This window comes from Triturus cristatus, chromosome 4_1, assembly GCF_964204655.1.
Source record: "Triturus cristatus chromosome 4_1, aTriCri1.1, whole genome shotgun sequence".
Lineage (NCBI taxonomy): Eukaryota > Metazoa > Chordata > Amphibia > Caudata > Salamandridae > Triturus > Triturus cristatus.
The window spans coordinates 90,639,409-90,656,967 of record NC_140585.1 but is presented as its reverse complement, the minus strand read 5'-3'; the positions used below and the strand labels follow the sequence as shown (position 1 = coordinate 90,656,967).

General features: G+C 41.4%; 1 protein-coding gene across 3 annotated transcripts in view; it reads right to left on the bottom strand.

The window, feature by feature from the left end:
- LOC146839630 (uncharacterized) overlaps positions 1 to 17,559 on the bottom strand; it is an 812,224-nt gene that overhangs the window by 686,324 nt on the left and 108,341 nt on the right. For all 3 annotated transcript variants that reach the window (XM_085651718.1, XM_085651719.1, XM_085651720.1), the window contains exon 2: positions 4,266 to 4,321. In XM_085651718.1, coding sequence (XP_085507844.1) covers positions 4,266 to 4,321 — 56 coding nt within the window. The remainder of the gene's footprint in view (positions 1 to 4,265; positions 4,322 to 17,559) is intronic.

Genomic DNA, 17,559 nt, shown 5'->3' with positions numbered 1-17,559 from the left:
TAGGGCCAGATGTACGACTGCTTTTTGCGTTTGCAAACAAGAAATCGGGCCATTTGCCACTGCAAAAAATGTTGCTGGCATCTACAAACGCTATTTTGCAAGAATAGCGTTTGTGACTCCCAGGGACCACTGCCTGCCCTTAAAAAATGAAAAGAAAGCTTTTCTTTTATTCTTTTAAATGCATCCCGTTTACCTTTAAGGAAAATGGGCTGCATTTGAAAAAAAGGCTGCTTTATTTAAAAAGCAAACACGAATATGGGGGTCTGCTGTCTCCAGCAGACCCCCATCCCTGGGTTTGCAGGCAAATACCAATGGGTCGCAAATTGCGACTTGCCTCATGAATATTAATGAGGCAGGCAACTTGTGACCCCATTATGAAATGTGCATTTCATTTTGCAAGTCGCAAATTACTGCGCAATTTGCAGCTTGCAAAATTGAAGAGTTGTACATCTGGCCCTTAGAATCTTTTTTCATATGTTTTGCAACACCAGACCACTACTGAGTCGCAGCCGCCAATGTTGAATCGCTGGCGTGATTGAACTTACTGGTTAGCTCCTCTGAAAGAAGCTTGATTTTAAAGAAAAGTCGTAGAGGGATTCCCCGAAGGTTAACATTGAAGAGCAGCTGACGCCAGCGAGACTGTTTCAGGCACATAATTCAAACTTCGCCCGCTCTGAACTTTCATGCTATTGTCACTGCGAGCCTCAAACATCTGAAAATCCCAATGAGGCCCTGCACTCCAGCCAGCTGACAACAATGAACCCTTTGGATCCAGCTGCCACCCTGAACCACTGACGACATATTCAGCAAAGATTTTCTCTGGAAAAACAACAAAGTCAGAAGATAAACTTTCCACCAGGACAAACCTGGTCCCTGTATCTGACCTGTGCTTCATCATGGTCAGCTGTAATTTTTGACTTTCACCTGGTCTCGCACGACCCGATACCTGCAGTTGGCTCTTTGCGCATTTTGGCAATAGAAACATCTACAATTTGAAAACTTGTATCTCCAGTTCCCTATATCAGATGTTAGCTGTTCTACTGGCTATTTAAAGATTAAAAAATATACTATCTTTATAAACTGGAGCCAGGCTTTAATTGTGCTGTTTATTCCACTTATTAACTGTTTTGGCACTGAAAAACACTTTACACTTTTTTTTACCTAAGCTAAGTCTGTCTACTGTGTTCTACACCTACTAAGGGATGAGCTCAGGTTTACATTACAAAAATCTAACTGGACCAATTGAAGAAATGTGGCTTTATTACTTGAAGATTACTACTTCTATACACTCTCTTCTTTCCTCAATCAACAGGTTTCCACAGATTCAGAGGTTGTCTGAAAAAAGTATGCAGGGGTGCTGCACGTTTGCCTGGGACTAGCTTGTGGGGGGTGCAGTGGGGAGACTCAATGACCAGTAGAAAAACAGTTTTTATGGACAACCATACCCACTCTGACATAATTTCCTTGAAGTTTGCCTCTTAACATTCCCACATTGCACTCCTTTGCAAAATCCAACATGGCAGGACATTTATCCTTCGTGGAAGAGCTCTGAACATACTCCTGATATGTGCTTAGGGAAATGAGAAATTCCCTCTGCAAACCAGTTCTGAAACAGGTTTTCCACAAGTGGGATTGGTGCCATTCTGGCTTCCTGGAAAATGGAAAGGTCAGGCCAAGGTGTGAGTTACATCTGCCTGTGCAAGGGGGTGTCCCTTTGAAGCTTGTGCAGTTGGTAGGCACATCTCCCAGGCCATCCTGTCAGGTGGAGGTGACACCTCCTCCCACCCATGGCACTTTTGTTCCTTTCCTGGGAGCCACTAACACCTCCTGGCAGGGTGCAGTCAGGCTGTCAAGGGACAGCTGCAGATTAACTCAGAAAGGCTACTAGAGGTTTTAGGCTGGAGCAAGATGAATGTCTAAGGTCACCTTTTACTGAATAGTTAAAAGAATGATTTTTCTTGCTAGATGGGCATTCTATTATACCCCTGCATTAAAAAAAAATGTTCTCCTAATGTTTCATCAGGGTGCATATTGTTTTACCTGTCCTGCCCTGAACCTGTTTTGGCAACAGATATTTATGTTTGCATCTCAGCAGTTATCTAAGAGGGTGGGATCTGATTTACTAGTTGTTCTTTTTGGGGTTTACTGCACATAATGAGGCTTTTGTAAGATAAAGCCAAAAGTTTATCTTTTTACCTTTCTTTTATTCGCTACATCACTTATTCTACAATTGCGGAAGACTTTTAGATGTCCATTTGAACAATGGCAAACTGAAATGAATAAGATACGACAGTTGGAGTAAACGTATGCCAAGGGGAATAATAACATGTTTATTTCTACTTCAAGGGATATGCTCTGACTAAAATGTCCATGTGGAAGATCTTTCCATGTTTGTTTTTGAGTAGTCTACCTTGGAGCTTTTTTACATCTTACTTTTCATTTTTCTTAGTGTATATTGCATGTTAATGTAATGATCTTTGCACTATTCATGATAGCACATGATATTTGCACTTTAAATACGCACTATACATAACTCCCCGTTTGGAGTATGGTACTTTAATGATATGTCCTTTTTTCACTAGCTATGATTGCCCATGTATAGTTTTGATTTTAGCAATATATTTAGAATGTAATAGACTTTTTTGGTCTGTTTTATCCTTGGGGTTCTTTAATCATTGATGGATATTTGAATTGCTGGAAAAACAAGGGATTTTATGAATAGATATGTATGGCTATTTGTGCATTGTACATATAATACTGTTTTTAGTGTTCAGCTATTTATCAACAGTGTTGAAAATATGATTGTGTATGTATTGTATCACATAATAAAAAAATAATATAAAAAATAGTAATATCAAGTCTGACTTTGGAATTAAAGTGGATATGATTTAACTATTAAAATATGAGGATTATAGCATAACCTATTGTTAGTCGAAGGTAGAGATACCCCTTCAGTAGTGAAAAACAACTCTGGAGAGTTTTCACTTGGTTGGTTCAGTAAGTGGTGCAGTCCGCTAGTGACATTTAATTTACAGGCACTGGTTACGCGGAGCACTATCTACCAGGTTCTTATAGAAAAGTTAAAGTACCAATTAGACATGTTCTATGGAGTCAGAGCACATACACTGGGCACTGAACAGCAGTGCATCAGCGTGCAGAGTGCATACACCAGCAGTAAAATCCAACAAAAAGTAGGGAGTGACAACGCAAAAAAGGCATCTTCTTACAGCATCCAAATATTTCTTTCTGCTAAATGGGATTTGTGTTCCTTAAAGTATTTCCCCACACATGCTGATGTTTCAATGGGGGTAATTTTGCAACTTAATGTGATTTTGCAGCTAAATGTAATTTGGCCCTAAATGTGTTAGTACAGTCCTGCTTACTTTGCACATATTGTGATTTCTCATACCTAAATGTGTTTGTGCTGATGCTGCTTCAAACCAAGAATGATATGTTGTCACACATTAGTCCTCAAAACCTTGCAGTCAACAACCTACAACAATATTACACCTTCCCTAATCACAATAAGGGATCCGCCGTGAACCTGATTTTCATGAACACTGAATACTAATCTAAAATCGTATTGGTCAGACCACTTCTTCATTACTATCAAAATCTTGATCATAACACACGGTGTACTTCCCAAAAATCTGCAGACCTCGAACACTTTACAAAAAGCATTGGTAAAGCAAAACGGTTTTAGCTTTAATGTGGTAACTCATGCAAAGATAGGCATGCATCACGCACACATACTATTTGGTCGGTGTTTCTGTGGAATCTGTCTCTTTCTGTACTTATTAGGTCTGTGTGATGGTTTTATTCTTCAAGCTTGTGGTGGAGCTGTTTTTTATTCCATGAGCTTGTCGTGCTGGTGGTATGCATCACTGGAAGCTTGAACAGTAAAAGACAAGGCACAGACATAGGAGGCACAGAAAAAGGCATATTGTGCTGAAAGATGAGAACAATAATATGTTTGCAAGTGTGCATGCTTGTACTTGCACATTAAAACCAGACCTGTAAATGAGAGACTGATTCTCATTATGAAAGTTCAGCATTTAACAATGTGCTACTAACATAACATGATCCCTTCCCTTCAGTGATGTTGGAATTAGTTCAATTTGCATTAGAAAAACTCTTGTTCAGCCAGGGATGAGCTGGTTCCAGGGCGGGATTACATTGTTCTGCGGGTAGCAACACAGTCTGGGGAGAGACCGAGTCGTATAAATGTATCACTGGGTTTAGGCGCCATGGTGGTGTTGTATTACCTTTCAGTTCAATGCTTTTGACGTCTCCTTGTCTCTCATCGGGAAGGGAGATATTCCTGAAAAAATGAAAGACAGACTAAGGTTATATAATATTCTAAGCATCTGCCTGCAGGTCTAGGGTAGAGACTTTTGCAGGTTTCCCAGCAAGCACAATTTGAAAGACCTGGGGTAGTGGTGGACAGTAAAATACAACATATTATCAAATGTAAATAGGTGATTCAGCTCTCCAGAATTCTTGTCATTTACACTTGCAACAGTTTTAGGAAATGTATGTCTTTTTCTGGGGTGAAAAAATGAATAAAGAATCGTTGTGACTGGTGTTCAGTAGAAGCTAGCAGGAAGTAGTGCACCTCCATAGGTTACGGGCAAATGGACGAAGGCTCGATAAGAGATCTTTATTTGTGACAATGCATGGGACTATAAGATTGATGCAATACAGTCCCTTTGTGCTTACGCTGTGGAGACAGTCCCTGTATGTTAAAAGCTATACTTCTTTTGAAAATAAAACAATAACAATATTTTACTTTAAAAACAAAAATTAAGCCTTTTTACTGCCTGTTCCTTTTTTGCATTCTTCTTTTGTTTGTTACACCTACCCACACACTACTCCTTGGTAAGATGTAATGGCCAGGTCGTTGATAGTGGAGAGCATACAGCGTTAGCCAAGGGAATAGACAGAAAATTAAAATACCCTCACTGTGAACCCAAGCTCCCAGGAAGCGAAGCAGTGAGTCCGACCCTCTCTGGAGAAGATCCATTGTCTCTTTCATCTAGTCATCTAGGCATCCACCCATTCTTCTTCTCAGATTTAAATGTATTCTGCCTTCCTTTCGCCTATGCATCTATCCATCCATCCAGCCATTCTCTCAGATTTCCATTTACTCTGCTATCCTTTCTACCCCCCACCCATTGCCTTTTTCAGATTTCCATTTACACTGCCATACTTTCACCCATCAATCCATCATGTCAGATTTCAATTCACTCTGCCAACCATCCATCCATTCACCCACTCATCCGTCCTTCCATCCATTCATCCTCTCAGCTTTCCATCCATCCTCCCAGGTATCCTTTTACCTACCTATACACCCATCCATTCTCTCAGATTTCCATTTACTCTGCCATCTTTTCTCCCACTCATCTTCTCATCCACTCATCCACCCATCCTTTCAAAAATGCATCCTCTTACGCACTCATCCATCCATCCTTTCACCCACCCATCTATTTTCAAGCACCATTCCTTTCACCCACCCACTCACCCATCCATTCTTTCACCCACCATCATTTCAACTGCTAAACCATCCATCCTTTTACGCACTCATCCATCTAATCTTTCTTTGACTTGTCCTTTCATTCATCCATCCATCCTGTAGGTACTAAGCGAGGGGTTCACAATGCTCCAGGTGTTTTTGAATGTGTGGCACATTTTGGTTCTTTGATTAAGAATGAATGAATGAATGAAACGACATTTAGGTAGTGCAGCTGCTGCTTCATAAGAAGTGTCCTGGCCCTCACCTAAGTCAAGTAGGAACAGATTTACAATTCGCCAAACAGAAATAAATAATAATAATAGTTAATTTGTAGAGCACCTGGCTACCCCAAAAGGTGTGTCTCCGCGCTGGAAGCATGTCAGCAAGAGTGATGGAGACTGCTGGCACAAGTTACTGTATGTACAGGCAGGTTTTTAATCCTTTGCGAAAGGCTGGTTCAGATTTCTGAGCGCGTAGCCAGAATGGAAGCGTGTTCCAACTCTTGGCCACTAGGTAGCCAAAGGATCGAGCGCCCATCCTAGCTTTACTTATCCTGGAGATCTTAAGTAGGTGTGCTCCTGTCGATCTTAGCTGGCGGCTAGGATTGTGCAAGGAGAGAAAATCAAATAGGTTGCTGGGGCCCTTCCCCTGTAGGCTCTTGTGACAAAAACACATGACTTTGAAATTTATCAACTGTGACTTAGACAAACTTTTGCTAGAGATGGAGAGCAGGAAGGGCATTGTTGAGACTGGGGGCCAGAAGGGAGTGGGATCTGCTCCAAGACTTGGCTTTGCAAAATTTAGGAATGCATAATAAGTTATGATTAGAAGAGTGGAGTGCCCTTACAGGTAGATATTTTATCAACGTGTCTTAAATGTAGCTGGGGACCTTCTGATGGAATACTCTCTGTGTGCTCATAAGAGTTTTAAATTTGATTCTGGATTTGATTGTTAACCACTGCAATTGTTTCAGACCTTGTCTGATAGACTGGCTTTTTGGGATGTTCAGTATGAGCCTGGCTGCAGCCTTCGGTACATGCTGAAGCTGAGGCAGCAAATTCTGAGGATCACCCAGATAGAGTACTTTGGCATATTCCAACCTGAAAGTGATTAGTGCATGTACAATCCTGTTGTTCCTTGAACATGAATAACAAAAGACAAGAGGCGTTTGGCAAAACAGGAACAGTTGGTCTAATTACACACTTCAGCCAGGAGACAGTTCAGAAGCTGGTCTGAGGACCGTCTCAAAGTACAATCGATCAGAGCGTGTTTTATATGTTTTTTTGTGCATCATAAAACAATTTGGAGATCCTTTTTTGGTAAAGGAATGCATACCTTGTTTTTGGAGTCATAAATAATACCACCTGATAGCAAATGCAGGTGGTGCTCAACTTTGTGTGGACACAGTGAGGGCCAGTGGGCTACATGTCCAGAAGTCTGCCATGAGGGGCGCATGATCGTTGCGTGTACTGTGTGTGCTGAGTTTTCCTAACTTTGTGTGGCATCTGAATGTATGGTGTTTTGGGAATGTGCATACCCCTCCCATCATGTGTGCTTTATAGGGGCCAATTTCTCTGGACCATTGTGGCATCGCTGTGCCTAGCTATGGGATTAATCTGTGTTTCCTGTTCACATGTTTGTCTGCCGGATATGTGCCACCCCACCTGTGACCTGCCAATCAGCAACTTCAGGCTTAGGTTGTAGAGCCTGCTTGACCACGTATTTCTGAGTCAGGGTTGATGGAGAGGTCATGACGGGTGAATTTTATAATAGTGATACAATTTTGTTCGTATATAGGAATGTATCATTGTGCACATCGACATCGACTTTTCCCATGTTAACATTCCCCCCTCTAGTTGAATTTTCAGCTACACCATCTATCCCATATTTCATGACAGTCACATTGATGGGGGCTTGTTGTTCTTCATTTTTGACTATTGCTACTTTCCTAGTTACTTGCATTCTACTCAATTTGAGGACTGCACTTTTACAGCAGGAAACTGTTGCAGGGATTCTGCCCAAGAACAGAACTATGCATAGGATTATGGGACCGTAGTGCATAGTGACTGAGTCATCCTACCAACTAAGTACCCATGAGCCCAGGACTGACTATCTATAGTGTCTCTGTTGCCCTCCTACTCACTCACAGAGAAAGTGATTAGACACCATAGTAAACTACACTCCCGAATTTCTAAGGACTCGCAGTTGCAAGATACACCCTTTCACTTGCACTCTTCTACCTGTCCACAATAAGATCTGGCAGAGACATGAATCGATATAAAATATTTATTTTAACTAGCGTGCTCTAAAATGTAGTATACATGCCACAACAAGCAGGAAAATGCATAACACAAATACAGTCAGCATTGCAGCTAGTCCATAAATCATAAAGGGAGATGTCATCATGAAAAGGCAATAGAGCCTTACCTCCCTCCCCTTGCTATAAGGCAGTATTATTATATATTAGAATATCTATGGATTCTGTCTGCAGACCCCATACCTTAGACTGTAGATGGTAGTTCTACATCATAGGTGCTGTCTCGCTCTTCTCCCTGGAAAGCTCTGTCTCCAAGTGTGTGTTACCAATGCATGTATCCCCATAATACCAAAGTATGATTTTCAAACCACAGCTGTGTTGGTATGTTTTGTCTAGGTGCTAGGGCCTGACCAGAACAGAATTACAAGGGGCACTGTTTATTGACCTTGCTCAAAATGTTCCAGGAACTGGCAGAGAATGCCCACAGCAAGCAGTTCTCTTGTGAAAAGTACAAACAAAGCCATGAAGTAATGTGCGCAAAGCCGCGTACTGTCTGCCGAGCTCATGCTAACTTAGAGAAAATAACAATGTCCCATGGGCCATATGACACCCTCCCCTTGGCCAGGCCGATGCAAACAGAATTCAGAGGTCAGCAGAGCCAAAGGGGGTTGGTTAAAGGCCAAATAGGTGTAAATGTTCCAAGACGGACGAATGGTGCATAAAAAGGAAAAAAATCTGCACAAGCATAAACAGAAAGGCCCTTGTGACATTTCACAGGTCTCCTTTACAGTGGCTAATCGGAATCAAAAATATCACGGGAAAAGTGGAATGCCATTAGTTCCAACAAGCCGTCAGAACCTTCCATTGTAAAAAGCTATGCCATCCAATTAAGTAATTCGAGTGAGCACATATGCTCCTCATATCCAGAAGCTGCTAGAAGCATTTCAGGACATCCTGCGTGAAATTGGATACAACTCTGAGCACAGGTACTCAAGCCTACCGACGCTCCAAATGAAGGATCATACACAAAGTGCCTACCCACGGACCAGTCCTGGTCATGGGCCATCAAAAGACCCATCAACAGTTCATAATCCAGGGCAGACTGTGATGTATTGGAGAGGCAGACATCCAGGGCCCATTGAAAGGGGCCCCGGAGGCAGTAGAACACAGGTTGCATGCAGGTGAAGTAGGCATAAGAAGGTGAGCCAATAGTCGGTGTTAAGAGCTTCTAATGGCATTAAACCAAAATGTTACCGCATCCGTTCACGGTACAGCTGCAATTGCTCCCAGCTTGGTAGCACCACAGGTCAAGCAGCCATTACGGAGCAGTAGTTCAAGTACAAGTACACTGCAACTCAAAAAGAGGAGTAAGGGAAACCCTCCGAAGGCGTTGGAAAAAATAGAATGAATAAAAGCAAAAATTACTCCAAAAATAGTCTGAAAGGAGGTGACAAGGCAGGATCCTACAAGTTTAAAAAAGTGGGCCAGGCCTTCGGTATCAGAAGCATTGATTATTTGGTGAATTAATTCTCCAAAATGTAGAGGGAGATTCGTGTTTAGCAATAAGTGTATCTCACTCGCTGTTCTCGCCACCTGCAATTCAATTGCCTCACTAGTTGATGTGAGAGCGACTTCTTGTTGAAACAATAGCGCTTTGAATCTGCTCAGCTTATTGAAATCTGTTTTCAGAGTTGGAATGGAAGGTCACAGTGAACGATCTACAATCCCATGTGGGGGTGGAAAGAGAACATTGCTGCAACATGTAATACGTTGTGAAATTGTTACTATATAGGGGATGCCTGCCCTTAAGCTGCAGCAGTCGTGATTGTTTAGAATTAGATAACTGCCGTTGGAAAGCAGTGTCAGTGTGGTAATAATAGCTGGGACTGGAGTCCCGTTTAAAAAACAAGCCAAATTAAGGGCTGAAATATTGCAAGCACCCTGCAGTTTCACTTGTTTACAGACGAGGGAGTGCCCAACCCTAGAATTACAATCCTCCCCTGTAAGGAAAACTTCCTTATCAGCTCAATTACAAAGGAACGCAAAAGGCAAGGACCATAATTCATGAATAAAGCTACTACCAAGGGGTTCACATCTACCTACTGGATAATGTTTCATGCATGCTGTGAACTGGAATAGTGAGATGGGCAATGAAATAACTCTGTGTCCTAACCACACAGCAGAATCAGTTTCTGCTACTGAGAATGGCAACTGTTCTAGCTTCTCAATATGTAACATTGTGTATGTGGCGCCCTTCACTGACATAAGCTTCTGTTTATCTGTCAAGTTAAATGGTAAAAACAGGGCATAAGCATTTAAATAATCCTATGGCACTTTTCAGTGTTTACAATGTCCAACCAAATTGCATAACAGAGCACAACTGATTCTGACCATGATACAATACAGACACTTCATTTTGAACACCAAAGATAACAGATGATACGATGTTATCTACAGTATATATATGAGAAGACAAAGTGTTAAAACTGTTATCAACCACTGCAAGAACTTTCTCCAAATTATCTTGATCAATTTGCCGTAAGCTTACTGCAGCTTCCATCTGGGACAGTTTCCAAAATTCATTATAGGCAGCATGTGTAAAACGTGTAGTGCGAAGGGATTTCGGACCTAAAGGGAAATCAGCCAGATCAATGTCACCTGACAAAAGAGAAAGGTGTTGTTTCACAGATGACAGTGCGGAATGCTCTAACCATTGTTGACACAATTTACCTACTGAATATGTAGTAACTGAATGGAAATTAGGAAACAGGGATCAGGTCTACTGAGTGTAAATCCTCTAGAGGCATTAGAAAAGCATAACTGTTAAGCATTTGAATTAGTGGGCCGCACTGACCAGCCTAAAGGATCAATATTGGAGGAGTTAAGAGTGCCATTCTGAACCATTACAGTAAATTCTTCAATTGTAAAGTTTGTATATGTCTGACATGTGTCATAGGCAGCCAAAGACGGAATTGAGGGAGCATTCAAATCTTTTACAGTGCCAAAACCAAAATATGTAGTTTGTTAAACGGTCTCATTCAAAAATAACAGCTGTGACAGAATTAAACATGTACGATGCAACAGTTCAGTGCCTTGCACCTGCCAATCTTTGATACCCTATATTGATTTTAAATCAATTATGTCCTTCCAATAATCATAACATTTTAATAGCAAGTCGGTTATGAAATTTGAAGAATAGACCAATTTAGTATGGGTCAGTAAGAAGTTTGCGAGTGTAGGCGATGTCAATTTGAAAAAATATGATTTTGAGTCAGTTAGATCATAACCAGAAAAATATACAGATTTACTTTTTTGTGTTAGTGAACGTCCCTGGGACGGTGTTGGGCAATGTTCCCATTGTGTATAAAGCAAAAGTGGTCTCAGAGTGTTAAAGTGTGTAAAAAATGATGGCCATAATGTTGGTAACAGAATAGATCAGCATAATTTGCAGAATTTAAATACAAATCTTCAGTTTCCAACGCAGAATAATATTTTAAGTCCGAAAACAGTGTGTGAACAGCATTAACATCGGAGTGCATTCCAGGCAAAATAACATCCCCCAATGAAACTCGGAATACGTATAGAATTTGCAAAGTCTCTGTAGGACCATAGACTTTGAATGATACTTTAAATCAAACAATACCATCAACAATAGGGAACGCTGAAATATTAAGCAGGGATTTATACCTTTTCATTTTATGAGGGCCCAGAACTCCGTCAGCCAAGTCTACAACAGAGCGTACAGGTAAATAAGGGCCATTTATCAATAGGAAAAAAACTGTCACAAAACCAATCCACATGAAGAGGAACACAATTGTAAGCACCATCCAGATGTATGTCCAAGGAGGAAAAAGGTAAGTTCTTTTAAACCAGGAGATGAAAACATAAAACTGCATTGGGGATTCTGCCTCAAAAGCAGACAATGAAGATGTATCTGTAGAAAAGGAATCTCGGTCCATATAGTAACCATTGGACCCTAGATGAAATAATGGGGGTTGTTCTTCATTGGAAGGTGAAACTGTACTTTCAGGAATTTCAACCATGATCTCAACTGGTAGAGAGGTATATTAATTTGCCATAGTGGTAGACAATTGAAGACTCCATCTCCCCATCCTGTTGTTGTGGAGTAATTATTGAGACTGTAGTTTTTGGACACAATGGAACATCCCGTTGGGGGATGTTTGTAGGCATACTATTGAGTATCGGCCATATGGTGTAACTTGACATGTTTGATGGAAATAATTCGATTATCTTTGTGACCAGGCAGCGGAGGAAAAATCACAGTACGGGTACCCTTCAATCCAAGGACTGGGACTGGTGCACAGTATGAGGGACCAAATTCGTTTTTGTTTTCCACTTTCTCTCGGACCAGATCTTCAACTTCAGAAAGCCAGCCATTAACGGGAAACAGCACAGCTGCATCCATGGATGAGGGCAAATGGTCTTTCGCCAGTGTGTCACAAGTCTTTTGTAGATCTCGTAACAATGGTTATCTACGTCAAACATTGCAGCAGCAGCCACAATGTCTAGACCATCATGGTCTGGCACAAACATTTTAATGCGAAATAGTAATTCATATGGGGTCGGCCCACCAAGAGATCTTCTAGGGAGATTATTAAGTGTACGTTGGACTCCATAAAGATGAGTCAACCAGTCCCGACCAGTGCCTAATACCCTTGCTGTTAAAGATTGCTTTGAGTCATGGTTAATCAGCTCCATAACAGAATTATCCTCAGGCTGATATGGAGATGAGAATTGCACCTGCACCCCCAGAGACTTCATCGCATCACGGTAAGCCTTAGAGGCAAAAGCTGGACCTTAGTCAGAATGGAAGGTGCCACAGGCAAATGTTCCTACAAAGACACACAAATCTTTTATAACAGTTCGAGCATCAGCACTGCGCTGTGGCCAGATTGAAAGGAATCTATTGCAAGATTCCACTGCAACCAAGATATATTTAACAGCAGTGTCTGAAGTTAAAGTACTGCAGTGATCAAGATAAATACAGCCAAATGGCTGATTTGAAATGAAAAGTTGAGTATGTGGTGGGGGTGAAACAGTAGAAGGCTTAATTTGTTGACAAATGTCACAAGATAGAACATATTTATGCACTTGCTGATATAAACCACGCCACCAATACGTAGCTTTAAAAGCGAAATTGTCGCTGTCACACCGGCATGGGCAGAAGCCATGCCTTCATGAGCGGCAATAATAATAGAAAGCCTGCGGTCCTTTTTGGGAATCAGCCGATCCCCAATGGATGGTATGGTTGCAAATGGAATTTGATCTGACGTCAAGTGATATGTGTAACGTGAAGGGAAACCTTGGGGATACTCTGTTTCCTCCTTCGTCGCAGCTATAGCCGCCAGAATATCATCATCAATTTTAGTCATGGACCTTGTAACTGCTGCTACTGAACAAGTGGCTACTGCAGATTTGGCTGCCTCATCAGCCAATGAATTACCAACAGGGTGTGCCCCCACACGCTGATGTCCTAATGTATTAATGACATGAGTAAGTGGTAAACATTCCTCAAGAGCGGCCACTCTGACCCAAAGCGTTTTTCTGCTTTATTGCTCTACCTTTAGAATCACAAAAATTGTTTTGTGACAAAAATAACAAGTTGTCATTAAAGAATTTTACATAGTAAAATAAATTGCACACTACTAGGGTAGGAATTCTAGGATCAGCAAATTCCAGAGCTAAAAGTAAAGCACGTAACTCAGCCAATTGGGCCGTACAGTCCCCAAGGGATTGAGTGTGCACCAAGAAAGATTTAAAATCACCTTTAACTATTGTGCTAGCCACAATTGTGCAGGCTGCGGAATAAGCATGCTTTGAACCAATAGCTGGCTGTGCAAAACCATCTATGTAAATAATGCATTTGTAATGATCAAGAGGAATCAGTGACAATAGAGGAGGATGAACATGTTCATATTGTATAAACTCCTGTGTCTGTAAAGAAGGGTCAAAGATAAAATTGACGTCAGCCGACATCCAGGAACCATCCCATTGTATCCAACGTGGAAAGCCTTACAATTTGGAACACTTGCCTTAGTGACAGCTTCTAAAGCAGGCACTGGCGAGACCATGCAAATCTGTTTTCCCTGAGCCAGAGAGCGTTCCTTAAGAATCGCCATCTGTCAGATGTCTGACAGATCTTCTCTGAGAATGACCAGGGTCGGGGTGTGTATGGTGACAAGGGAGCAGAGGCCACGCCATCTAGGGATGAACTGAGTGTAGGCAAACTCGCTGCACTGCCAATATGTTTCCATCAGTGTGATGGTGCCCCATTGAATGTGCGGAATGTGTAGTGTTATGCCATAGTTTTCATTTGTTCCCAGTGGAAAGGTTCCTTTACCTCTGAAACACAAGGATAAAAGTGCAGGTGTACGTACAATTAGGGGTAACCCTTTCCCTTGTAACTACATATATCTCTCTGTCGCAGCATCCCAGATTTCTTGACATGGGTTATCTATGTTCAACCCTCCCTTATGAGACTCATTTCCCTTTGCATCATCAAAGTTGATGGCCCTACACTGGAACTCTATGTCTGAGGTCCATTTATTATGAAAGACGTCTACCCCAGACAGGCTTAGGGCCACCCTGGGACTGCAGACAGAAGCAGGAGTGCTTGTGTTTGTGCACTATTTTGTTGCTTTTGCTACCTCAAAGAATTTCTTCCTTGGAAGTCTCAGGGCCAAATAGTATCCTTCCCTATGGTGCCCCTTCTGCGCACCCTATCTAGCTCAGTTTGAATATCGCTAGGCTCGGTTAAAAGGTACAATGCTGTGGGATTGGTCTTGTATCAGGTCAAATTCACTACTACATTATGGGATTCCACTCTTTTGGGTTGTATGTTGGCCCTAATTCTACATAGGTAGAAGTGGAGAAGGCATTTTGCGGGGGCTACCGCTTGGGACAAGAAAAGCCTGTCTGCATCTACTGCATGCGTTTTCACTGACCAGACATAACATGACTTGGCTGATGTCTTAGAGCCCACGGCATCATCTGCCAATACCATAAGTTATGTAAGAGGGGACTGTGTGTGCATGAGGAATGCTAGTGCTGATTCAGTGTAATTATAAGTGATATGGAAAAGCTTCCTACATAATCACTGTGACAATTGCTGGACAGACTCCATTTGACTACCCAGTACTTTGTAAATGAAGGCATGCAGAAGCATTCATGGTAAACAGAGGTGTAGGAAGGTAGGATTCTTTTGGCATGGTTACCCCCACTTTTTGTCTAGTGTCAGTGTGTTTTTGGCTTAGTCTGCTGGGATCCTGCTAATCAGGATTACAGCATCTGTTCTTTCACTTTTAAATTGACATGGTAAGTACTTTGATACCTTCACAATTGGCCACTAGTGTACCCTTGTAAGCCCCTAGTATACTAAGATACCCATAACATAGGAACACCAGGGGTCTCCCTTAGGCTGCAGCATGTATTATGCCACCCATGGGAGCCCACTTAAACTGTGACTGCCATTGGAGTCTGTGTGAGTTGGTGCTTGCACCTCTCACAACGAATATAAGTTTCCTTATATACCAATAGCTGAGGGCAGGGTACTTACTTAATAGTGTGAGGGTGCTCCTGCATGAGCAGGAAACCCCTACAAACCCCTGAGATGATTCTTCAGACTTTGTAAGTATTTTAAGACAAATAGTAAACATCAGTCATTACGAGATGTCTAACTTTATAAATGCTGCACCAAACCCGGTCATGATTTAGAGTTCTGAGGCCCTGGGATCCCAGGTCCTGGAGAGTATTGCTCAATTTAGATGAATTATGTTCTCGAGGGAATAGACTCAAGGCACTGGACCTCTATGGCCTTAAACATTCATAAGTCTTTGTAGTAGTGAGTCAGTTTCCCTCTCTCTTATAATGAACCGTATCCAGACTTTTGGTGGAACCAAAGAATTCTTTTATTCGTGATGTAAATGAACATGGGTAATCAAATGAACATGGACAGCCAACACGTGTTTCGCCCCCTAGGCGCAGTTAGGGCCGGGGCTTTCTCAAGGCTGTACGGAAACAAGGGAAGAAAAACAAAGAGGGATAAATCCTTGGGGAAATTATTTTGTGGGCTGAAAGGAGTTAATGTGACCACACCCTGTGAAAAAATTTTTTTTTGAAAAAAAGATTGAAAATGTGATGTTGAAAAAACCCGTGTCCATAGGTCAATGTAAATGTGACTAGTCTCTTCCAGATTATTGTGAGCAGGTTAGTGTTATTTAGTATTGCTCATCGATTTAGTGGGTATTAGGGCTTGATAGTACTTAGCATGTGTCAATAAATAAATCGAGTTCTAATAGAGAGTCACGTATAGAGTGAAATGGCTACCTATGCAAAGAGAGAAATGCTGCGCCAGAGAAGGTTAGTTAAGATTGGTGAAGTATAGAGTCCAATGCCAAAGAGCTTTAGTTAAGACAAATGAATAAGGTCAGGTTTTTACCTGGAAATGTGCTTTCAAATTAATTTCCGTATGTAACATCTCAAGTTTATCATTGTTTCTTCATTATCTCCTCATTCTTTCAAAGGTTACTTGTACAATACAGGTATACCAGCCTCTGCACGAAACAATATATGTATGTACAATAGCGAAATTGCAACAGACTAAGCATATTGGGGAGGGATCAGTAGGAGAAATTGTTGTTTAATACAAAGCACTACATACAGAGGACCGCCCGGTATTTGGTGATCCGAGTTTTAACTATGCAATAACATTGTGACGATCTTATTCTCATTGTTGGTCACATCTCTTAGGTTTGCTATAATAGTGGGAAGGTTCCGGGAGCCCAATAATGGATTTTTAGAAAAAGGAGTTAGTTTATTAATTATCCGGTTGTGGGGAGTAAAGCAACCCGTTTAAATACCATCGTATGGGCCCTTGGCGGGGGAAATATTTTTACAGAACAATCTGGAGACCCAAGCGCAAACTAAGTTATTTCAGAAGCGTTTCCTAGGAGCTGATTACTTACTGTTGGGCATGAAATCAGGGTCACGGAGGGATTACCGTCTCTGGTATTCTTCGGCGCGATGTATTCGCGTTCTGGTCCGCGGCCATCTTAAAGGGGTTAGTGCGGCCAGTCACGTGTTTCTTACGTCAAACAAGGTCGTTTCCTGCGCCATCTTAGAGTGTAGTTTTGTTACTTTACGAAAGGGTCTACATCTCTAATCTGGTTTACATAATGCCATCATAGTGATGAAGATTTTCATCTTATTATGTTCTGTTTTTATTTGCTCTTTTCCCTACTTCGTTTATTTTGAAAAGGTTTTATTTAAGTTTGCGCGACCGGCTATAAGGAGTTACTTGGTTGGTCAGCGCCATCTTTTGATGTGGTCATAGAAGTTTACGAGCTACAAGTGCTTCATTTAGTTGAGTTGAATTTTCCTCATCCATGTTGTCGATTATTCGAACGACAGAAATACGGAAGGTTTATTTTAATCATTATAATGCTGTCTATTTATTTCCCCTTTCCCCCCTCTGACTATGGGGATAAGGTTGCGGACTTGCGAGATTACATTGTTAGTCTTATTACTTAACACTAGTGGTTTATTAAAGCCACCGGCGCCATCTTGGAGTGGCCACGGGGCAATGTGAAATTGAGTAAGTTGGTTGCTTCTGGTCTATATTTATTAAAAGCAGTGACCACGACTGCGTAGGGTGTACTTTACTCCCATAATTTTATTGCTTACGTATCCATTTTTTTAGATTTCCGCGGTTTTTTTTTTGTTTTTTTGGTGTGTTTTTGGTGAGAAGGAAACGTCAAGAAATTTTTTTAAA